Source organism: Desmodus rotundus, chromosome 12 (assembly GCF_022682495.2).
Source record: "Desmodus rotundus isolate HL8 chromosome 12, HLdesRot8A.1, whole genome shotgun sequence".
Taxonomy (NCBI): domain Eukaryota; kingdom Metazoa; phylum Chordata; class Mammalia; order Chiroptera; family Phyllostomidae; genus Desmodus; species Desmodus rotundus.
In genome coordinates, this window is record NC_071398.1 from 34010094 (window position 1) to 34035171 (window position 25078).

Sequence of the window (25078 nt, forward strand, 5' to 3'; positions counted from 1 at the left end):
TGCTGGATACAGTAATCTTGGATGTAGGTCCTTGCGTTTAATCTTGGGTAATGTAATTATGATGTGCCTTGGCGTGTTCCTCCTTGGGTCCAGCTTCTTTGGGACTCTCTGAGCTTCCTGGACTTCCCGGAAGTCTATTTCCTTTGCCAGATTAGGGAAGTTCTCCTTCATTACTTGTTCAAATAAGTTTTCAATTTTTTGTTCTTCCTCTTGTCCTTCTGGCACCCCTATAATTCGGATGTTGGAACGTTTCAAGGCGTCCGGGAGGTTCCTAAGCCTCTCCTCATTTTTCCAAGTTCTTATTTCTTCATTCTTTTCTGGTTGGATGTTTGTTTCTTCCTTCTGGTCCACACCATTGATTTGAGTCCCAGTTTCCTTCGCATCACTATTGGTTCCCTGTACATTTTCCTTTGTTTCTCTTAGCATAGGCTTCATTTTTTCATCTGTTTTTCGAATAGATTCAACCAAGTCTGTGAGCATATTGATAACCAGTGCTTTGAACTGTGCATCCGATAGGTTGGCTATCTCTTCGTCGCTTAGTTGTATTTTTTCTGGAGCTTTGAAGTGTTCTGTCATTTGGGCCATTTTTTTTTTTTGTCTTGGTGTGTCTGTTACTTTAAGGGGCGGAGCCTTAGGTGTTCACCAGGGCGGGGTAATGCTGGTCGCAGCAGCGCTGTGACGCTGTACGTGGGGGAGGGGCCGAGTGGGAGCAATGGCACCCGCCTCACTCTCCTCCGGATTTCAATCTTTCACTCCACTACCCACAATCAAACTGGGCCACTCTGGTGCTGGTTCCCGAGTGAGTGGGCCTGTGCACACTCTAGGCCCCTGTGGGTCTCTCCAACAACCTCTCCTGTGAGGCTGGGAGTCTCTCCTGCTGCCTCCCCAACCCCCACGGGCGTTTTCAATCAGAGGTTTGAGGCTTTATTTCTCCCGTGCTGGAGCCCTGGGTTACGCCGTCTGCTTCGCTCCCTGCCGTTCGTCCTGGTTTATCTGTGCACGAATGTGGGGCCGCGGGGTGCTACCCGCTGCTCTGCCTGCCCCATTCTCTGCCACTCTGAGTCCGGCCCTCTGGGTTTATCTGTGCAAATGTGGGGCCACAGGGTCTGCTAGTGCTTGGACTGCCTGCGCCATTTGTCCCACACTCCGCCAGTCTCAGTCCCGCCACAGCCACTCGAGTCCTCTCCACCCCGGTGCCCGTCTCCGCCCCTCCTACCAGTCTGGATGAATGTTTATTTTCTATTTTCTTGGTGTTGGTCCCCCTTGCTGTTCGATTCTCTGTCAGTTCTGGTTGTGCGAGGAGGCGCAGTGTGTCTACCTACGCCGCCATCTTGGTTCTCTTTTTATTGTACTTTTGTTTTTTGTCCAATTTATTTCTGGTATTTGAGATGCTTGGTTAGATCTTTAGTTTTTATCCTCTTTCCCCAAAATATGTAATCAGACTGTAAATTTCTCACTAAGCACAACATACCTGCATCTCACAAGTTTTGATAAGTTATATTTTCATCTTCAGTCAGTTACAAATACTTTATATTTTCAATTATGATTTCTTTTTTCACCCATTGCTTATTTAGACATTGCATTTTTAAGTATGTAGGAGTGTTCTTATTTTTTGTCATATATGTCCAGCTTAATTCTAAAGGTGAAAAATGTGATTCATTCCTTTAACATTTATGGCCTAGAATACGACCAATTTTGACATGTAAATGTGAATGGAATATATGTTCTAAAGTTGAGTGCTGTGTTCCTTATACAGGGTGTGGCAAAAGGATGTTTACAGTTGTTCACATGGAAAATAATACAATGATTAACAAATAATAATATACAAATAAACTCTGTGTTTTGTGTACTCACAACTATAAACCTTTTTTTGCCCCACCTTGTACATAAGTTAGGTCAAGTTTATATCAATCACATGGTTCAAATCCTCTATAGCACTACTAAAATTTTGTCTGCATGTTCCACTGTGGATTTGTCTATTGTAACATTTAGTACTCTCAGGTGTTGCTTTATATATTTTTAGGTTTATGTAAACTTAGGGTCATTATATCTTCCTGTTGAATTGACCATTTAATAAAATGTCTCTTTTAGTCTCTATTAATACTTTTGACCCTATTTTACTTTCTATTATTAATATAGCTACTACGGCAGTTTTCTTTTGGTTATCATTTGCATGATATTTTTCCATATTTTTACTTTCAACTTTTCTATATTCTTTTATTCTAGATGAGTGTCTTTTAAGCACTATATATTTAGGTATTTGTTTTTGTATTAAGCTTGAAAACCTTTGTCTTTTAATTGGAATATTTAGTTCATTTGCATTTAATGTAATTACTGATATAGCTGGGTGTAAAATATTTCTATTTTTCTACTTGTTCTTTTTTATGGTTCTTTTTTTTGCTTCTTTTTTTCTTGCTTTTGGATTCACCAAATATTTTTAAAATTATTTTTTCTATTTCCCCCTCTAGTAGCTTAGTAGATATGCATTCTGTTGTTAATTTTTTAATAATTTTCTCTAGAAATTACAACATTAATTCTCACTCATTAGGATACAATATAAATTTGTGCTTGTATCATTTCCTATGCAATGCAGAGAACTTAATAACCCTATAGCTCCTTGTATTTCCCTTCCATCTGCTGTGCTATGGTTATCAGGTATTTTTATTCCATGTATATTTTAAGCCCTGTGAGACATTATTTTAAAACACTCTCAATATTAATTTAGTTTTACCCACATTTTACTCTTCTAGTGCTCCCCCCCCCCCACACACACACACACTACATTCCTTCTATTTGGGATCATTTTCCTCCTGCCTGGAGAATTCTCTTCAGTATTACTTTTAGTATGCTCTACTGTGGTGAATTCTCTGTTTTCATCAGAAAATATCTTTATTTTTGCCTCCATCTTAGAAGGGTATTTTCATTGTAGTATATAGAATTGTATATATAGAGTTCTAGATTGGCAGTCATTTTCTGTTAGTGCTTTAAAGATGTCCTTCCATTGTTTTCCAGCTTCCATTACTTTTTACTAAGTTAATGTGGGTGCTTTGATTGTTGCTTTGAAAGTAATGTATCTTTTTCTTCCCTGGCCATTTTTAATATTTCCTCTTTGGTTTTTAGTAATGTTTTCTTGTGAAGTACTTAGGTTTGGTTTTCTTAATATTTATCCTGTGTGGGGTTTGAAGACTTTTTGTTTGTTTGTTTTGTCTTTTATTAACCCATATGTCTTTTAGTTTTTGTCCTTTATTAACTCACTTGTCTTTCATTTTATTGAAGCAACAGGTTAGACAACATTTGCCACAATAATGTCTGTCAAAGTGGCTGACCATAGAAACTCCAGCACCACATTCATCTGAAGGGCACTCCTGACAAAGGCAACTGATTTTGTTATTCTCATCCACTTTGTAGTATTTCAAGAGAGCCAAATCAGCCTTCTTTCTCTTACGTTTATTCTTCTTGGGAGTAGTGTAAGACTTCTTCTTCCTTTTCTTAGCTAGGTCTAAACCACCACGAAGTCTCAAGACAAGATGAAAAGTAGACTTCTTTTGAGTGTTATAGCCATGTAAAGTATGTGTTGGCTAAAAAGCTCATTTGTTTTTTTCTGTAAGATGGCCCTAGTAGCACTTAGCTGTCTTTAACTCCATTCAAAACAATTTTTAAAGATTTTATTGTGACAACTGTCATATCAACATGCATTAAAAAAAACACATCAAAATTGGTGAATTTTGTGTAGCCATTTTAACATTGAATATGGAAGAAAATACACATCATCTTTGGTATATTATGCATTATTATTTCAAGAAAGGTGAAACCACAACTGAAATGCAAAAAAAAAAAAAAAAAAAGATTTGTGCAGTGTATGTAGAAGGTGCAGTGACTGACTAATCAAATGTGTCAAAAATGGTTGTGGCATTTCATGCTGGAGATTTCTTGTTGGACAATGCTCCATGGTTGGGTAGAACAGTTGAAGTTTATAGCAATCAACTCAAGATATTAATTGAGAACAATCAATTTTATACCACACAGGAGATAGCCGACCTACTCAAAATATTCAAATCAAAAAGTTATTGATGAAAATGAAAAATTTGTCATTTATTTTACAGAAAAAAACATATGGACTTTTTGGCCACCCAATATGTCCATATTCAGTCTTTGCTGATCAGGAGGAGTTCCTTCCTTATCCTGGATCTTGGCCTTTACATTTTCTCTTGTATCTGAGGGTTCAACCTGAAGAGTGATTGTCTTCCCCATAAGGGTTTCCACAAAAATCAGCATGTTGGTGGCTGTTCCACCACAGATGGCTAATGACCTTCTTGAATTTGTGGCTTGATGTCTTTCATCAGTCTTGGAAAGTTTCATTCAGTACTTCTTCAAATATGGCTTATGCTTCTGCCCCTTTTTTTCTTTGGAGTCTCCATTTACATAAATGTTAGAATTTTTTACCATGTCTCATAAACCTCTTACACTGTTTTTTGTATTTTTCCTGTCTTTTTCTTTGTATAGATATTTTTCTATGGACCCATCTTTCATTTTCTTAGTTTTCTCTTCTGTAGTGTCTAATAGATTATTACCCTTTCTAGTGAATTTTTAATTTCACAAATTTTATTTTTTAATTGTAGTATTTTCATTTGCTTCTTTTATACAGATCAAAATCCTCATCTTGTCATCTCTTAGACATTAATAATAAGCCTACAGTTCTTATCAAGAGCATTAACCTGCTGTAAACTACTCAACTATAGCAGTAAGCAGAAATATCACCTACATTACTTACAGAATAGCAGGGAATCTGGATTATTGTATGAAATCTCTTGGATTTTACATGTTGCTCACTAATTTAAATATTCTAAAAACACCCTAAGAAGCTCATTAAGACATTTTTTCATCCAGTTTGTGACTCCTCACCTAGATAAAATGAAAGTTGGAAGTGAGCTTTCTCACAGTCTCCCCTCATAGATCTAATTACCTGTTTAGAAAAGATTCCCTGGGCTGAGGAGAAAGGCAGAGAGGTAGGGGGATGGAGGGGAAGTACTAGTGGTATAGATGTTAATGTGGCTTAGATAGAGGGGCTTTATAAGGTCTTGGGAAGCTCACAAAAAATCTAGATGGTATTATAGCTCTGAGGGCACAGAGAGAATGTGAGAGCAGAGGGGATGTGCTGCTCCTTGGGTGGGATTAGCAGCAAGATACCATAAAAGCAAGAGATTCAGAGTTTAAGCATATAGCTTATGCCACATACAGCCTGTAGAGGTCACCACATGGGGCAAGGGCATAGCTAAGAGAGCCCTCAGCCTTGAGGAGCCAGGGAAAGAGGAAGGCAGGATGTCTCAGCAAAGACTTGGTGAACTCTGACCATACCCACCATCACTCTTCTTTGGCTACTCCTCAGTTTCTCTGCCTCCTCATTTTTTAAGCAGACAGCCATGTCAGGGTCTAGCCCTCTCCTAGGAATATTCCTTCAAATATCGACGTGACTCTTTATCTCAATTTATTCAGGTGTTTATGAAGCTTCACCTTCTCAGAGCATGCTCAGACAGGCCATCAGGATGATCACATCCTCCCTAAGGTAGCTCGTAAACACACACAACATTTCCCTTTCTATCACCAATTCCCTACTCTATTTTTCTCTTTAGTAATTATTGTGCATTCACCTACACACAAAGATGTATTTGTAACCCCCAAATCAATACCCACAAGTGCTTTTATAGTCATTTACTGACAAACACAGAGTGATGAAAAAATTGAGTCACCTAACAATGCACATTCCCAGCTGAGGTTGAACAAGGTGACATTCTGCCTTCTTGTTTCAGCTCTCATACTACTAGTGTCCTTTTTACAGTATTTTTGTGCCACTTCATTTTGCATTTTTTGCTTTTTTGGGGGTGATTTTGCTGTATAAAATAGCTCCCAAACAAAGTGCTGAAGTGCTGCCTAATGTTCCTAAGTGCAAGAAATCTGAATTGCCACATAGAGAAAATACATGTGTTAAATAAGCTTTATTCAGGCTAGAGTTATAGCTGTTGGCTACAAGTTCAATGTTCATGAATCAACAATATATATTAAAGTGTCTTTAAATAGAAACCTACCTAAAGCAAGGTTATGTATTGGTCAGTTGACAAAAAACTGATGACCAAAGGTTTGTAGGACACTAACCCTATATTTCTCCTGGGAGCAGTGTTTCAGTATTTGCTAGTTCAGTGACTTAAAAAAAAAAAGTTTTCATTTTCAAAAAAAAAACCATGTGAATAATGAGAATCTGCTGCATCTGACAATATGTATTATATGTTTAATTTTTATCTGTCTCTTCCACTAGAAGGGAAGCTCAAAGAGGGCAGAGGCTGTTCACTGTGTAGCCTGTTCACTGATTAGAATAATGGCCAGCACGTGGTAGGCATTCAGGAAACATTGTGAAATGAGTGATGAAGGCAGATCAAGCCTGATAGCAATTACTTTTAATTTCAGGACTAAGGAGTTAGGAAAGGGTTTGGGAAGGGGGGAAATGAGAAAAATATTTATTTCTTTTATTTTTAAAGATTATAATTATTTATTTTTAAAGAGGGGAAGGGAGGAAGAAAGAGAGGGAGAGAAACATCGGTGTGTGGTTGTCCCTTGCACACCGCCTACTGGGGACCTGGCCCACAACCCAGGCATGTGTCCTAATGGGAATTGAATTGGTGACCCTTTGTTTCCCAGGCCAGCACCCGATCCACTGAGCCACACCAGCCAGGGCAGAAAAATATTTATTGTTTAAAAATTAATTGAGTTATGCAGATTACCTCTGGGAAGAGCCGGAGACCAGCATGTGCAAAGGTCCTGAGACAGGAGCACTTTGCTTTGTATTCAGGGGACAGCAAGAAGGCCAGCATGGCTGGAGAGGTTAATGGGGAGGGATAGGAGGTCAGAATGGTAACCAGAGGATTTATTTACATCTTCATCCCCAGTACTAAGAAATGTGCCCAGCACATAGTAGGTGTTCAGGAAAAGTATGTTGAATGTTTGTTTACATGTTATGCTTTAATGCCAAAGCATGGGGGTGGTAGGGAAATCCTGAATAGACAAATTAAGTTTTCTCCTACCCCAGCAAGGTGGAAGGCTTATAAGAGAAATTAAATAGGATTGTTAACTTCTCACAAAACAAATGGGGATGATGACCTTACATACCCATGGGGTGTACTCCAGTTCATTCTGCTGCCCAGGGCTACGGCATGAGTGTCATGGGTGACCTCACAATGTCCAGGGTGGTGCCCAGCCCACTGCCACAGTCCCAGTCCACCATGCTGTCCACCCTGTGGCTGCTGCTCAGCTCTGCGGTCTCACTGCTGGGGTTCTATGTTTCCATCAGCTGTCCCCGTGGCAAACAATGCCAGAGGGCCCTGCTTTCCAACAATGATATCTTTCTGCACTGCAACTCCCCTGGGGCACAGTGGTACTACTTTCTTCAAGATGGGACCAACTGGTCCAGCCCCACCCTCAGTTTTTCGAACATAGAAACAAGGCCCGAAGGTGGCATTCTCATTAGAAGTCCATTGCCATCCCAGACGGGCTTGTACAACTGTATTGACAAGAAAGGCATCCAAGTGGTACAGTTCGAGATTGACTTTCAGGACGTGAGCACCCTGCACATTACGCACAGAAGTCTGGGCCAAGTGCCCTTGCAGAATGAGACGCTGAGTCTTGGCCTCAAGGAACTCATCTTCACCCAGTGGGAGCCCTGGCAGGACTGTAACCGCTGTGGGGAGCCGGGTGAACGCAAACGCCTGGGGTACTGCTACATCCAGGAGCCCCTGGAGAAACCCATGCCCTGCCAGCTCTACCTGGGAAATGCTATTCTGTGGTCCAACCGCATGCGTCCTGAGATGCAGATAGAAGCCTGCCATGTCCAATGTAAAACATCAGATGTGGAGAATGTTTTTTTTGACAACTTTGAGCTCAGTGAGGAGTCAGGATCTGCATGGCTCACCTGCCCCTTGGGGTCCATCTACAGGTGATAGAAGTGTGCACCAGCCCTGCCATTGGTCCCTAGCCAGGCTCTCTCAGTCTGGGAGCCTTCATGGTTAACCCATGCAGAGAAGGAGGGGTTCTACATGGGTCGGCCCCACAGTCTGTCTCCACTGACTCCTTTGGCAGGAACCCCCTGGTGCCCACACACTGTTGCTTTACCAAGTAGAACAAGGACAGCCAATACTCAGGGAGGGCTTGGCTAACTGTGCCCATCCCTGTGCTGGACGATGCTGTGGACATGGTGGTCATCAGACTTCCTGCCCTTAGGAAGCCACCAGCCCAGAGGGAGGCAGCCCAGAATGGTTAGGGCTGGGATGGGAGAAGCCCAGGCCAGTGGAGGGGCTGTCCTGGGGAAGCCTAGGAAGCTGTGGGGCTCTGAGGCCTCTGACTCATCTGGGGGGGCCGGGGGCTCCAGAGGAGAGGATGATGTCTGAGGGATGCCCTCAGGGGCCTGCCTCCTGCAGCTAACACTCATATTCTTCCTACCTGGAGCCCCTGGGGAGTATCACCATTGGCCTCCTCTACCCCAGTAATAAGAATTAGAACCACTCATGGTTTCAATGGGGGCCAGCCCTGGGCAAACTCTCTTTGTGAACTGCATCCTCTCCCATCCCTTTTCCCTGGCCCCAGATGCTGTGGACTCCAAGGAAGTCCATCTATAGATGGGGAAATTGCAGCTGGGGGGAATGCAGTCCTTGACCCTTAATCTCACATACACCATGGAGTCCCCTTCCCCTTTTTCCCCATGCATCCTAGCAGTAGCCTCTCCCTTGCAAGGGGAGAGCCCTTGTAATCTCTTGGGGCCTCTGCAGCTATAGGTTCTCTGGGATCTGGCCTCACCAACTCCCTCTGGTTTTCTTTTCCTTGTTTATGCCAGCTGTGATTCTCATTCCTCTTTTTCTCATTCTTACATCGTTTTGTCTTATTTCCTCCTTTCTTCCTCCCCTTTTAAGTATAAAAACACCCACTCCCTAAAAAATAGCACAATTCAGAAGTACAGGAAAGTGCACTATGAATTCCTCCTTCCAACTACACTGGGACACCTACTTGTCACTTTCCAGACAAGGAGTTCCCAAGTGCCAGTCATTGGGAGCTTGAGGGAAGAGTGAAGAGAGGTTACTGAGGCTTCAAGAATAGCCTAGGTGTCTAGGAAGCTGACCGGAGTGGCACTTTGTGTGAAGTTTGTGTGAGGTTTGTCTGAGTAGAGAGATCTCAAGCTCTGGGTTCAGCCAGGTCTGGGTTCCAATCCAAACTCTGCCATTTTCCAGCTGTGTACCTGTGATGTTTCTCTAGGCCTCAGTTTCCCTGTCTGTAGAATAGGGGCTGCATTAGTTTGCTAGGTCTGCCATTACAAAGTATCACAAACCGGGTGGCTTAAAACAACAGGAATTTATTCTCTTACAGTTCTGGAGGCTGGAAGTCAAAAATCAAGCTGTCAGCAGGGCCATGAGCTGTCTCAGTTGCTGGGTAGGATCCTTCTTTCTGGCTGCTAGTGGTGGCCAGCAATCCTAAACCTTCCTTGGTTTATAGCTGCATCATTCTAATCTCTGCCTCCATCATCACTTGGCGTTAGCTCCGTGTGTGTCTGTGTCTGTGTCTGTGTCTCACCTCCTTATAAGGACACAGGTTGGGTCATACTGGATTTAGGGCCCACACTATTGCAATGACCCTATTTCCAAATAATGTCACATTCTGAGTTTCGATCAGAACATTAATTTGGAGAGGGCACTATCCGATTCAGTACAGAGGTCTTGCTACCCCTGGGCTCATGGGATAATTGTGATGCCTGAGGGGGCAAATGCCTGGGAAGGCACAACAACGTCTGACAAACTTCCAGACTGATAAGTGTTAGTTATTCCTTGTATGATTGTTGGCCTTGCCAATATTGTCTTTTGAGTGTCTCCTCTGTTTCTCAGCCACAATGGGTGTGCTGTGTGCCTGATTCACTTACCACTTTCCACATTATTCACTTACAGTGTCATTCACTTACCATTGAGCATTTATAAGGTGAACACTGTTCTGGGTATCTGAAATGCAGTGCAAAACAAAACTGAAAAAGAGTCCTGCCCTCAAAGAGCAATAATCAATCACATGAACAAAATATTCAGTATTTTAAACCATTTTTTAAAAGATTTTATTTATTTTTAGAGAGAGGGAAAGGGAGGGAGAAAGGGAGAGAAACATCAGTGTGTGGTTGCCTCTCATGCACCCCCCACTGGGGACCTGGCTCACAACCCAGGTGTGTGTCCTGACCAGGAATTGAACCAGTGACCTTTTGGTTCACAGGCCAGCACTGAATCCACGGAGCCACACCAGCCAGGGCCATATTCAGTATCTTAGATGGTGATAAAAGCAGTGAAGGAAGATGAGAGTGGGTGAGATAGAAGTTTTAAATAAGGAGGTCAGGGATGGCATCTCTGAGAAGGTGTGATTTCAGCCAAGACTGAAAGAAGGTGAGGGAGCTAAGTGCACTCCCAGCAGAGGGAGCACCCAGAGCGAAGGCCCTGAGGCAGGACCATGCCCAGCTTGTCAGAGGAACATCAAGGAGGACAGTGTGGCTGTAGCAGAAGTGAGGGGGAGAGTAGAAGAAATGAAGCCAGTCAGGTAAGGAGGCACAAATCATTTAGACAGCACTCTTGTTAATCCCTCAATCCCTAAACAATTCTCTGAGGTAGGTACAATTACTACACCCCCAGTGTTCAGATGGGGAAGTGGAAGCCCAGAGAAGTGGAGGCCTTTGGCCAGGTAGCCAACTCAGTATACAGAATGGCTCCAAAAACTCCCAGCTGTCCTGCCCCACCCTCCTTGCTCACGACTGCATAGTGTTCCTCAGAGACGGTGCTATTTGCTCTTCCCCAGGGAGGAGGATGCTGCTGTCTCCATCTCCTTCAGACATTTGTTCCTTTTCTCCCAGGGTGCTACAGCTGAGCCCTCCTTTGCCCTCCTTTGCAGGCCCATCATCTGGGAATCCAACAGTACACCCCTGACTTGGCAGGGCCAGCTCTCTGGCCAGGATGTGAGCACCATCCTAGAACCCTCCAGTGGCGGCAGGCGACTGCAGGTCTTCCAGCCAGCCATTTACAGGTGCTTCGTGCAGCAGGAGTTCATGGCTCGGTTCAACCCCAAGCCCAGTTTGGACACACTGGAGGTTCTGCAGAGAGAGGAAGCTAGACAACAGCAGGAGGCAAGGGAGGTCTGGAAGGGGAAGGACTCCATCCTCCAGGGGCTGAAACTGATGTTGCTGGTGGGCACTGTCCTGGGCCTGTTCGGGGTGCTGCTGAAGCTCTTCTGCCCTTCACAGAGTAAAAGAAGCAATCAGGTGCTACTGGTGAAATAAAGTGAGTTCCCAGTGCTCAGGAGATCTGGCCTCCTATATCTTCATTGCCTCAACTGTCATTTCCATAGTCTATGCTCTGTACCTGCCCCACACCACACTCTGAACGCATGTGGGCCACACACCCTTGGCCACAGCTAAGGGTGACTGAGCTTGTCCCTCTTCTAGGTCCTCCTCTGTTAAGTCATTAACATTCTCCATTCCATAGATGAGAAAATTGAGGCAAGCCTACCTGCCTAGTAATTGGAGGGGGGCTTCAGTTCAAATCCAGGTTGCCTGGCTCAAGCCCTGTGTTCATCACAAGAAAAAAGGAGAGGTAGAATGAGGCCATTTTGGGTGTGAATGTCTGTGGTTGGTAAACTGTAGTCACCCCACTCACTGCAGTTCCCTAAAGATAAGGACTGAGGCAGGGATAAGAGTATGTATTCCCTAGGTCCCCCAAGATCTGCACTGGTCTGCTGCCTTTCCTTGCCTGTCCCTTTCCCCACCTTGCCCTAGTTGTGCCCATGGCCTTTAGGCTTAGCTCTTAGTATATCTCCCCAAGGTAGGAGATGCTGCCAGATTGGTAGTCCAGGACAGTGGGATACACACCACCCTTTCTGGCTTTCACAATGGAAATAGCCCCCTCAGAACCTGAGATTGGAAGACAGGTCCCTTTACTGGGACAAGGGACAAGGCCTGGTACAGGCCACCCATGGAAATCAGTAGGACTAACTGTCCCAGAAATTCTATACACTGTTTAGCAGAGTGCAAGAGTGAGAAATAAAATATTAATGCCTCATCAAACTCATTGCCCTATAGTTCATCATGACCCAAAGAGTCCTGTAGACTGGGAGAGACTTCTGGTCAAGATGGATGTGTAGGTAGACATACTTCACCTCCTTGGGCAACCACAAAAAAGAATGATAGAATGACAACTAAATCTCAAAACAGATAACACCCAGAACTGTCAGAAAATAGAACTGTATGTAAGTCCAACCACCAAGGATTTAAAGAAGCCACAATCATCTAATTGGGTAGGAGGGACAGAGATGGGCAGAGAGGTGAGGAGACATGGTATGGCACACAGAGGCAGTGGCAGTGGCAGAATGGACATGGACAGTCCCACATTCATGTGTGGTGGATAAAAATTGGGAGGGATACCTTGGGAGTGAGCAATCCCAGCCACAGACCAGATCACACAGCCCAGGGTTCCAGGGCTGGGAAGATAAATCACCATAACTTCTGGCTATAAAAACCAGTGGGGGTTGGGGTGACAGAAGAAACTTCTGGATTTTCAGGACACTTCACTTCAAGGGCCAACGCAGTCTTAACACATATGCAGGCATACCCACTCTGGGACTCAACACCAGGGCAACAGCTAGAAGGGTGGCCAGTCACATATGGGGAGTGGGTAAAGTGACTGCAAATGGGGTGAGTGCTGGGCAAACCCTCAGAAGCCAGGCAGTGGCACAGTCTCCTCTCCAAGCCCTCCCTCCACACAGAGCCACAAAGAGGTGAAGGGGGTTTCTCCACCCTGGCGATTACCTAAGGCTCTGCTCCACACAATTTACAGGTGCCTTTTACAGGGAGTCAAAGAAGCTCTACCTAATACACATAAACAAACACAAGGAGGCTATCAAATTGAGACAAAGAAATATGGCCTAAATGAAAGAACAGAACAAGACTCTAGAAAAGGACTAAACAAAAAGAGAGATAGCCAACCTATCAGATGCAGAGTTCAAAACACTGCTGATCAAGATGCTCAAAGAAATAATTGAGTAAGGCAACAATATAAAGGAAGGAATGAAGGTTACACTAAGTGAAATAAAAATCCACAGGGAACCAACAGTGAAGGGAAGGAAGCAGGGATTCAAATCAATGATTTGGAACATAAGGAAGATAAATATTCAACTAGAAGAGAAAGAAGAAACAAGAATTTTTAAAAAATGAGGATAGTATAAGAAGACTCTGGGACATCTGCAAAAGTGCCAACATCCAAATCATAGGGATGCCAGAAGGAGAGGAGGAAGATTGAGCAATTAAAAACTTACTTTAAAAAAATAATGAAAGAAAACTTCCCTAATTAGGCAAAAGAAATAGACATACAAGTCCAGGAAGCACAGAGAGTCTCAAACAATTTGGACCCAAAGAGGACCACACCAAGACACTTCCTAATTAAAATGCCAAAGGTTAAAGATAGAGTATTAAAAGGAGCAAGGGAAAAGGAGACAGATACCTACAAAGGAGTTCCCATAAGACTATCAGCTGGTTTCTCAAAAGAAACTTTGCAGGTAAGAAGGTACTGGCAAAAAGTATTCAAAGTGATGAAAAGCCAGAACCTATGACCTAGATTACTCTATCCAGTAAAGCTATCATTTAGAATGGAAGGGCAGATAAAGTGCATCCCAGACAAGGTAAAGCTAAAGGAGTTCATCATCATCAAACCATTATTATATGAAATGTTAGGGGTAATTATTTAAGAAAAATAAGATGATAAAAACTATGAACATGAAAAAGGCAACAAATTCACAACTATCAACAACTGAATCTAGGAAGGAAGGAAGGAAGGAAGGAAGGGAGGGAGGGAGGGAGGGAGGGAGGGAGGGAGGGAGGGAGGGAGGGAGGGAGGAAGGAAGGAAGGGAGGAAGGAAAAAGAAAGAAAGAAAGAAAGAAAGAAAGAAAGAAAGAAAGAAAGAAAGAAAGAAAGAAAGAAAGAAAGAAAGAAAGAAAGAAAGAAAGAGAGAAAGAAAGAAAGAAAGAAAGAAAGAAAGAAAGAAAAAGAGAGAAAGAGAGAGAGAGAGAGAGAGAGAGAGAGGAAGGAAGGAAGGGAGGGAGGGAGGGAGGGAGGGAGGGAGGGAAGGAAGGAAGGAAGGAAGGAAGGAAGGAAGGAAGGAAGGAAGGAAGGAAGGAAGGAACAACCAGAACAGGAACAGAATCATAGGTATGGAGATCATTTGGAGGGTTATCAGCTAGGAGGGGGAAGAGGGAGGATAGGGGGAAAGGTGCAGGTATTAAAAAGCATAATTGGTAGGTACAAAATACACAGGGGGATGTTAAGAATAGTATAGAAAATAGAAAAGCCAAAGAACTTATATACATGACCCATGGACCTGAACTAAAGATGGGGAATTGCTGGAGGGAAGGGGAGTACCAGGCAGAGGCCAGCAAAGGGAGAAAAACTGGGACAGCTGTAATGACCTAATCAATAAAATATACTTGAAAGAAGAAGAAAAAAGAAACCAAGTATAAAACAAGTTATTCTATTCATATTTCCCTAAATTTTGATTTAGATTATGATGAAACCACTTGCAAGATTATAGAATAAATTTTTTAAAAATCAGATCAAGGATTTAAAAGAAAAAATGGGGGAGTGTTCATGGAGATCTAAAGGGGGTTTGTTGGGAGGCAGAGGCAGAGGCAGAGAATAACAACGATAATAGTTTCTAATATTTGTGGACCTCCTGGCATGGTCAGAACTTGGCCTTTCACAAACTTGTCCTCACAACCACCTGTGCAGCTGAGAACATCTAGGCACAGAGGGCTAAGGCAAGCTGCCTGAGGTCATACAGTGAAGTTAGGAAGGGGCCGGCAAAAGGAGAGTGAAAGACAACATCTGAGCCCTCACCCCACATGCTGCCAGGAACCCACTGTGGCCCTGTACCCATAGCAGTCCCTAGCATGTAGTGACTGGAGGCAGAACAGCCAGAGACAAGCCTGAGTCTGATACCTCGGCCTATGACTGGAGGTGGTATAATCCACACCCAGAGTTGTTGGTGCCCCAATGTGGCACACAAACTCTAAGGTCTCCCTAGTGATTTCCACCCCCACAGTCCCTGCCTCTTTGTGACTCCATTCCCTTCAGTGTGGACAACATCTGTGACTCATTTCTAACCAATAGAATATGGTGAAGGCATTGGGATGTCACACCCTTGATTGGATTACAGCTCCTCTGGCTGGCTTGATGAGTAAGCAACATGTTGAGCAAGCCCACTTTGCAGGGAGCCTCTAGTAGTCTCATGTAGCCTCTAGAATCTGAGGATGACAGCAAAAATCGTGAACCTCAGCACACAGCCATAAGGAAATGAACTTTGCAGACAACCTGAATGAGATTAGAAGCTAATTCTTCTCCAGTTGGTCCCTAGAGGAGAATGCAGTCTGACCACACCTGGACCACAGCCTTGGGAGATCCTGAGCAGAAGACCCAGTCAAGCCATGTCTGGACTCCTAACACATGGAAACTGGAGAATTATGAATGTGAGTTGTTCTAAGCTCTTAAATGTGTGTCAATTTGTTATGCGGTGACAGGCAACTCATACACCCACCCATATCCCTCAGCCCATCCCAAAGGCCCCCACAGCTTCAGCAGTTACATGGGTGGTTCCTGTGGGCACCGATGGCTTCCTAACTCCCATCAGGAGCCTGCTGGGCCAGGCTTTGGGTGGGGGGTGGCTGGAAGCTGGGAAGTTGATGATGCCAGAGGCAATCTTTACCCACAGGGATGGGAATGGAGGATGGATATCCAGCTTCCCCAGCCCTGGATGGTGTAATTCTGCAGCATTTTCTACTCATTCTCTCAGAGGATCCCAGCAGCACTGAGCTCCAGGTGGGTAAGGAAGCAACCATCTCATTAAAGCACCATTATCAGCTTATCCCACCTCCATGCCTTGTTCTCCCTCACTTCAGATTCCTGAAATTATATACTTCAAATGTTTTTTTAGCCCCACATTCCCTCTCTGTCTCCTGGGACTCTGAAGGCATAAATGTTAGACCTGTTGTTGTTCCATGGGTCCCTGAGATTTTGATCATTCTCTTCCAATTTTCTCTGTTGTTCAGGTTAGAGAATGTGTATTGATCTATCTTCAAGTTCACTGACTCCTTCCTCTGTTATCTCCATTCTGATATTCAGTCCATCCACTGAGCCTTTTACTTTTGTTATTGTAGTTTTTAGTTCTAAGATTTCCATCTGGTTGTTATTTATATCTTCTATCTCCTTGTTGAGACTTTCTATTTTGGTATTTGTTTTTAGGAGAACCCTAACTGAGACACCATGGTTGCTAACTCAATGGACTCCATGAGCCAAGTAGAAAACAAAACTAAGGGGAAAGACCTTGGGGAGCTGCTGCAATGTATGAGTTCTTACACGGGGTTGATGGAGAGGGGCTGTGGATCTATGCCATAGTTCTTGCTGATTAATGCCATGCACAAATGCAGGCCTGGTTCCTCAGGAAGTCTCGTATGATTCTGGGAATTAAGATGTTTCAGTGAAATCATCCAATTTATGAATGTTGGCTTAAATGAGTTTTCAAATACAATGCCAGCCAAATAAAACTATCCATAGGATGAATTCAGCCCACGGGTGTTTGTGAGCTCTTAGTTCAACTTTTATGGAGGTCAAGTGCACATTTCCATTTCAATTATTCAGTCAACAAATGTTTATTGAGCTGGAGTAGCCAGGGACAGACAACTTCTTTGGAGAGATGACATTTCAGATGAAGCTGAATAATAAGAAAGAGGTGGACAAGTAAAAATATGGAGGAAGGGTGTATTAGTTTCCTGTGGCTATTGTAATTTTTTATGATTTTTACGGCAAACTTAATGCCTTGAAACAATACAAATTTATAATCTTACTGTTCTGAGACCAGAAGTCCAAACTGAGCCTTACCTGAGTCTTAATTTGGTTTGGGTGATGGGGCAAGATGGTGGCAAAGTAGAAGGATTTGTCTTGCAATGCCTCCTAGAACCAAACTGAAAATAAAAATAAAGAGAGGAAACATACACCCAAAATAAACAACTGAAGTGTACCTGAGGAAAGACATTTAACCAAGGATGGACAGAAACCACCTCAAGACCAGTAGAAGGACAGGGATGCAAAAGGGGCCAACACCACTTTTATGGGCAGCAGGCTGAGTTTGCAGCATAGCTGTGGGAGTTTCACCCTGATGGGAATGAAGCCTGGGCCCCAGACCAGGCTCCCAAGCACAGAGCATCTGTGCTGGGATCACCTGCCCATGCAGCATCCAGCAGGAAAAAGCAACAGGGTTTTTGCCCACCAGAGAGAGACAGAGACTGCTGGAAACAAAACCATTTTTTTTCCTTTTATTTCTTTCTTTTTTCCTAAGGATCCAATGCACAGGATTTGTGTGCACAGCCACTCACCTTGGGCTTGGGTGAAGGGAGGGCAGTGCAGTCTACAGTCAAACAAGGAGAGTCTGGAGTCGGAGGCTGGGAGAAGAGTCATGGGAGAATGGCTGCTGGGTTCCTGGTGCTAGGACATACCTCCATACCACAGCAGCCATTTTTCCTGAGAACAGCAAGCCCCTCCCAGGGGAAAAACAATGACCCCACCCCATGGGAAGCCATTCACTCTACCCTCTGGTGTCCTCCTAGCCCCACTCTCTGGAATACTGCACACCCCACCCTCTGTATCCTGATCACCCTATCCTGCATCCTTTTTTTTTTTCTTTCTTACTTTTCCCCAACCTGCATCTTATCCCCTGCTGAGGAGAGAGTTAACATAGGCATAGTCAGGGGTGTTAGAGATTGGCTTTAGGGCACGGCCATTCCACACATATCTCTGGGAACCAGACAGGCATTCCTCCCTTGTGGGAGAGCTTTGGAATGCCCTCCCAGTTTCCAGCAGATCCAAACTCTGGGCCCTGGAAGCCCCACCAACTTTCCTACTATGGGCTTCTCCCTGCTAAGTTCAGGGAAATAATTTGGGACAGACTCAACATGCGGTGCTGGGTTGGGGGAACACACCCACCATCCTCCATGAAGTCTGAATGGCACCACCCATAGGAGATCCAGAGGTCCCATCCCCCAGATTCCATCAGAAGTTCTCTCAGAAACAGGTCAGTGGCTAGAGTAAGTCTAATGGCAGGACAACAGGCAGAGGCAGGTGTAGGTGGATTCTGCAGTGTCTTTGGTTGTTAGTTGTCCTATACCTGGGCCCTTGGCTGATAAAAAGCCAGCCTTGCAGAGCAGTGAGTCCCATCCTGGATGCAGGCAAGCCTGAAGGAAACAGCCAAAAACTGTGGATTGCTTCTAGCTTCAAACAGGCTGCCTATAGCTAGATGTGGACAGCATCTGACATTGGCTTACACCAGCTTCAGACAACATCAGAGTTGTAGCTAGAGGGAGAACCCATCAGGTAAGCACTAAATTCTGATGAACCCATCAGATAAGCACAAAATTCCAAATTCCACTTTGTTCCTTTTCATTATTTTTGTTATTTTTATTTCACATAGCTTTTCATCATTTCTTTATCTTCCATTTTTTCTTATTTTTTCTCTATTTTTCTTCCAAATCTTGTATTTTACTCTTTCCTTTTTTTACTCTATTTTGCCTTCTTCCTTCCTTTGCTTATTATTTTAAATTTAATTTTCCTTTCTTTGTTCTTTTGTGGCAGTTCCCTGTTTCTGTTCCTTATTCTTATAGTTTCTCTTCCCTCTATCTTCCCATACTCATTTTTCTTCCCTTTGATCTTCTTGTATTCCTTTTTCTCTTACAATATGCTGTTTATCTTTCCACTTTTATTCTTTGCTCTTTCATCACTGATTTTTCTGTTGTTGAGGGTTTTTTGTGCTTGTGTGGGTTTTGTTTTCTGTATTGTCTTGTTTTGTTCTGTCAGCACCTGCACAACAGCATATAAGACATGGTGGGGTTTGAGCCTCTTAGTCAGTCAGCTGGAGGCGAGAACCCACTGATGAATAGGCCAACAACAATCAAGAGTCAAATACAACAGGAGAGCCTACATATACTGTACAAGGGGCAGTCCTAGTGCATCCAGCTCAGGATATCAAGAGGACAGCACCAATGAAACTTATAGGACTCCTACCACATCAGGCCATGCTACAAAGACAGGAGGTCAAAGAAGATCTATCTAATATGTAGAAAGAAACAAAAAATAGCCAACTAAAATGGGGATACAAAGAAACAACCCCCAAATGAAAGAAAAAAGGAATCCCCAGATAAAAGGCTAAATGAAATTGAGGCAAGGAATTTGTCAGATACAGAATTCAAAGAAATGGTTATAAGGATGCTCAAGAAACTTAATGAGAATTACAAGGAACTTAGTGGGAACTTTATCATCATGAAAAAGTACATAGAAACCATGAATAAGAATGAGTTGGAAATGAAGAATGCAATATCTGAAATGAATACACTAGAAAGAATTAAAAGCAGGCTGACTGAAGCAGAGGATTGGATCAGCAATTGGAAGACAAGGTAGAGAAAAACACCCAATTAGAGCACCAAAAAGAAAAAAAAAAGACTTAAAAAGAGTGAGGATGGTTTAAGGGAACTTTAGGAAACATGAAATGTAACAAATCCACATGATAGGGGTACCAGAAGAAGAAGAAGAAAGCAGGATGGAATAGAAAACCTGTTTGAAGAAATAATGACAGAAAACTTCCATAACCTACTGAAGAAAAAAGTCACTCAAGTTCAGGAAGCACAGAGAATACCAATCAAGATGAATCCAAAGGGACCCACACCATGACACATCATAATTAAAATGGCAGTTTACAGACAAAGAGGGAATCTTAGAGGCAACAAGAGACAAACAGTCAGTTACCTAAAAGGGAGTTCCAATAAGACTCTCAGCTTACTTCTCAACAGAATCACTTCAGGCCAGAAGGGATTGGCATGAAGTATTCAAAATAATGAAAAGCAAGGATCTGCAACCAAGATTACTCTATCCAGTAATTCTATTATTAAATTTGAAGGCAAAATGAAGAGTTTCCCAGACAAAACAAAAGGGCTATAAAAGTTCATTAACACCAAACCAGCATGGCAAGAGATGTTAAAGGGACTGCTTTAAGAAGAAATGGCTGGGGGGGCAGCGGGGAGGAACATAGGTATATAGGAACAAAATGTCAATGAACAAGTGCCTATCAATAATAACCTTAAATGTAAATGGATGAAATGCTCCAATCAAAAGACATAGGGTAGCTGAATGGATAAGAAAACATGACCCGTATCTGTCTGCAAGAGACCCACCTCAGAACAAAAGTTTCACACAGGCTGAAAGTGAAGGTATAGAAAAAATATTCCATGCAAATGGAGACAAAAAAAAAGGCTGGAACAGCAATACTAATATCTGACAAAATAGACTTCAAAATGCAGGCCATAAAAAGAGACAAAGGTCACTACATAATATTAAAGGGATTGATCCAACAAGAGGATATGACACTTTTAAACATATATACATCCAATATATATAAAGAAAATATTGGTGAAATTTAAGCAAAATATCAACAGCAATGCAGGCAACACAGGGGATTTTAATACCCCACTATCACCATTGGCTAGATCTCCCAGACAAATATCAACAAGGAAACAGCTACCTTAAATGACACACTACATTGAATGGATTTAGTTGGTATTTACAGAACATCTCAACCCAAAGAAGCAGAATATACATTCTCTCAAGGGCACATGAATAATTCTCAAAGATAGACTACATGTTAGGACACAAAATAAATCTCAATAAATTCAAGAAAACTGAATTCATGTCAAGCATTTTCTTGGATCACAACAGCATGAAACTAGAAATCAACCTCAATAAAAAGGTCAAAATCATTCAAATACGTGGAGGCTAAATAGCATGCTATTAAATAGTGAATGGGTTATCAATGAGTTAAAGGAAGAAATCAAAAAGTACCTGGAAACAAATGAAAATGAACATACAACAACTCCAAACCTATGGGACACAGTGAAAGCAGTCCTGAGAAGGCACTTCATAGCATTACAGGCCTACCTAAAGAATATAGAAAATCTCAAATAAACAATATAACCCTACACCTAAGAGAACTAATAAGACAATGACAAGCAAAGCCCAAAGGCAGTAAAAGGAAATAATCAAGATCAGAGCAGAAATAAATGACATAGAGACTAAAAAAAACAATTAAAAAGATCAATGAATCCAGGAGCTGGATCTTCAAAAAGATAAACAAAATTGACAACACTTAACCAGACTCATCAATAAAAAAAGTGAGAAGATCCAAATTAATAAAATCAGAAGTGAAAGGGGAAATAACAATGGATATCAGAGAAATACAAAAGGATTGTAAGAAAATACTATGAACAACAATATGCCAGGAAACTGGAAAACCTTGGTGAAATGGATAAATTTCTAGAATCATACAATCTCTCAAAACTGGATCAGGAAGAAGGAGAATACCTGAATTGACTGATAACAACTAATAAAATTAAAACAGTAATCAAAAAACTCCCAGCAAACAAAAGTCCTGGGCCAGATGGTTTCACAGGTGAATTTTCCCAATCATTCAAAGAACTAACACCTATCCTTCTCAAAAACTATTCCAAAATATTCAAGAAGATGAATGGCTTCCAAGCTCTTTTTATGAGGCTGGTATTGTCCTAATTCCAAAACCAGGTAAAGACACAACAAAGAAAGTAAACTATAGGCCAATATCCCTGATGAACATTGATGCCAAAATCCTCAACAAAATACTAGTAAACCAAATCCAGCAACACATTAAAAAAGATCACACGCCACAATCAAATGGGATTTATCCTGGGGATGCAAGGTTGGTACAATATTCACAAGTCAATAAATGTGATGCATCACATAAACAAAAGGAAAGATAAAAATCATATGATTATATCAATAGATGCAGAAAAAGCATTTGATAAAATCCAGCACCCATTCATGACAAGAACTCTAAGCAAAGTGGGAATAGAGGGAACATACCTCAATGTAATAAAGTCCATATATGACAAACCTACAGGCCAATATCATGCTCAATGGGCAAAAACTAAAAGCATTTCCTCTAAGATCAGGTACAAAGACAGAGACCACTCTTATTCAACATAGTACTGGAAGTCCTAACCACAGCCATTAGAAAAGAAGAAGAAATAAAAGTTATCCAAATTGAAAAGGAGGAAGTAAAACTAACTGCCTTTATTGACAGACAACATGCTATTATATATTGAAAACCCTATAGGCTCCACCAAAAAACTACTAGACCTAATAAATAAATTTGTAAAAGTAGCAGGATACAAAATCAATACTCAGAAATCGATGGTGTTTCTATATACCAATAATGAACTATCTGAAACAGAAACAATTTAACCAAGGAGGTGAAAGGCCTGTATTCAGAAAACTATAGGGCACTGAAGAAAGAAATTTAGGAAGATACAAATAAGTGGAAGCATATACGATGTTTATGAAAGGGAATAACTAACATCATTAAAATGTCCATACTACCCAAAGCAATCTATATGTAGATTCAATGCAATTCCTATTAAAATACCAATGGCATAGTTCACAAATCTAAAATAAATACTCAAAAAAGTTTTATGGAACCAAAAACACCCCCAAATAGCCTCAGCAATCTTGAGAAAGAAGAACAAAGTTGGAGGGATCACAATACCTGATATAAAACTATTACAAGGCCACTGTAATCAAAACAGTCTGGTACTAGAATAAGAATAGACACATAGATCAATGGAACAAAATAGAGAGCCCAGAAATAAACCCATGCCTTTATGGTCAATTAGTATTACAAAGGAAGCTAGAGCATACGATGGAATAAAAACAGTCTCTTCAATAAATAGTGTTGGGAGAACTGGCCTAGTACTTGCAAAAAAATTGACCACCAACTCATACCATACACTAGAATAAATGCAAAATGGATAAAAGATTTAAATATAAGTTGCAATACCATAAGAATCTTATAGAAAAACATAGGCAGAACATTTTCAGATATCTTCTGTAGCAATTTTTTGCTAATATATAGCCTAGGTACTGGGATCAAAGGAGAAAATTATCAAATGGGACTACATCAAATTAAAAAGCTTCTGCACAGCTAAAGAAATCATCAGCAAAATGAAAAGGGAACCCACTGTATAGGAGAACATACTTGCCAATGATACATTAGGCAGGGGTTTAATCTCCAAAATATGTAGAGAACACTTGTGATTCATCACCAGGAAGACAAACAATCCAACTTAAAAATGGGAAAAGGGCATGAATAGACATTTCTCCAAGGAGGACATACAGAGGGCCCATAGACATATGAAAAAATGCTGAACATCATTAGTCATCAAAAAGATGGAAATTAAAAGCACAATGAGATATAGCCTCACAACTGCCAAAATGGCTATCAATAAATCAACAAACAAGTACTGGTGAGGATATGGAGAAAACGGAACCCTAGTGCACTGTTGGTGGTGATGCAGACTGGCACAACCACTCTGGACAATAGTACAGAGTTTCTTCACAAAATTAGAAATGGGACTGCTTTTTGATCCAGTGAGTCCACTTCTGGGAATATATCCAAAGAATCCCGAAACACCAATTCAAAAGAATATGTGGACCCCTTATCTTCATAGCCAGCATTATTACAATAGCCAAGATTTGGAAACAGCCTAAGTGCCCAAGAGTGGATGAGTGGATTAAAAATCTCTAGGACATTGAAATACTACACAGCAGTAAAAAAATAAATTCTTACCTTTAGTAACAGCTCGGATGGAACTGGAGATTAATATGCTAAGTTTAACAAGTCAGTCAATGAAAGGCAAATACTATATGATCTCACTTATAACTGGAATTTAATGAGACAAATGAATGAGCAAAATAGAGTCACAGGCACAGAAACATGGAACAGGTTGACAGCTGTAAGAGGGGAGAGGAGAGGTGGGGACTGGCTGAAATAAGGTGAAGGGATTTGACAAAGAACATACGAGGCCTGTCAGGAAAAGTTCCAACCATTGTTAATGAGAACATTTGAAACATTGATGTAACCTGGCAGCCAAGGAGAGTGGACTAGAATGCACATACATGAACAATGACAACTTCACTGTCCTAGTCAGTGAGGGTGGTAGGTGGCATTGAGTGAGCATGTGTACTGTGTGACTGTCACATTCAAAATGACTGAGCAAGTTGAGCAATGAATCTGAGTCCAATTTTGCGTTAAGCTTGAACATTCCTCTGTAGAAGCTATTCAGATGATTCAGAAGGCCACGGCTATGAGCAACTGGTGACTGGCAAGCTTCATCATGACAATGCATCCTCTCATGCATCATGTAGAGTTTTTTTGTAAAACATTAAATCACCCAGGTGACTCAGCCCCACTATAGTCCAGATTTGGAGCCCTGTGACTTCTGGCTTTTCCCAAAACTAAAATCACCTTTGAAAGGGAAGAGATTTCAGACTACCAATGAGATTTAGGAAAATATGATGGGGCAGCTGATGGTGAATGGGAGAACTGTGTGAGGACCCAAGGTGCCTACTTTGAAGGGGACTGAGGCATCATTGTCCTATGTACAATGTTTCTTGTATCTTGTATCTTCTTCAATAATTGTCTCTATTAGTCATAGTACATGGCTTGATACTTTCTGGACAGACCTTCTATATGCATGACCCATAAACATGAACAATGGTTTGGGGATTGACTGTGGGAATGGAGGGCTCCCTGGGAGAAGGGGGGAAAGGGGGAAACACTGGGACAACTATAATAACATAAACAATTAAAATGGGTTCATTTATTATTCCTTCTTTGTTTTTTATTGTTGTTCAATTACAGTTGTCCCCATTTCCCCCCTCCATTACTCTCCCCTGCCCTACCCGCCCCCACCTCCCACATTCAATCCTCCCCCCCACCATTGTCCTTGTCCATGGGTCCTTTATACATGTTCCTTGATGACCCTTTCTCTTCTTTCCCCCCTTATCTCCCTCCATCCTCCCCTCTGGTTACTGTCAGTTTGTTCTTTATTTCTGTGAACCAGATACATGGA

General features: G+C 42.0%; 2 protein-coding genes across 2 annotated transcripts; one reads left to right on the plus strand and one right to left on the minus strand.

Moving 5' to 3' along the window:
* Positions 1-3251: 3251 nt before the first annotated feature.
* LOC112320063 (ubiquitin-ribosomal protein eS31 fusion protein-like) lies at positions 3252-4275 on the minus strand. The gene is made up of 2 exons (XM_024577441.1): positions 4120-4275; positions 3252-3578 (listed from the first exon to the last, which is right to left on the minus strand). The coding sequence occupies exons 1-2, from the start codon at positions 4273-4275 to the stop codon at positions 3252-3254; spliced, it is 483 nt and encodes a 160-aa protein (XP_024433209.1).
* A 2936-nt stretch (positions 4276-7211) lies between these two features.
* Positions 7212-15557, plus strand: LOC112319972 (protein FAM187B). The gene is made up of 3 exons (XM_024577364.3): positions 7212-7981; positions 10951-11336; positions 15457-15557. The coding sequence occupies exons 1-2, from the start codon at positions 7212-7214 to the stop codon at positions 11333-11335; spliced, it is 1155 nt and encodes a 384-aa protein (XP_024433132.1). The 3' UTR covers position 11336; positions 15457-15557.
* The last annotated feature ends 9521 nt before the right edge of the window (positions 15558-25078 follow it).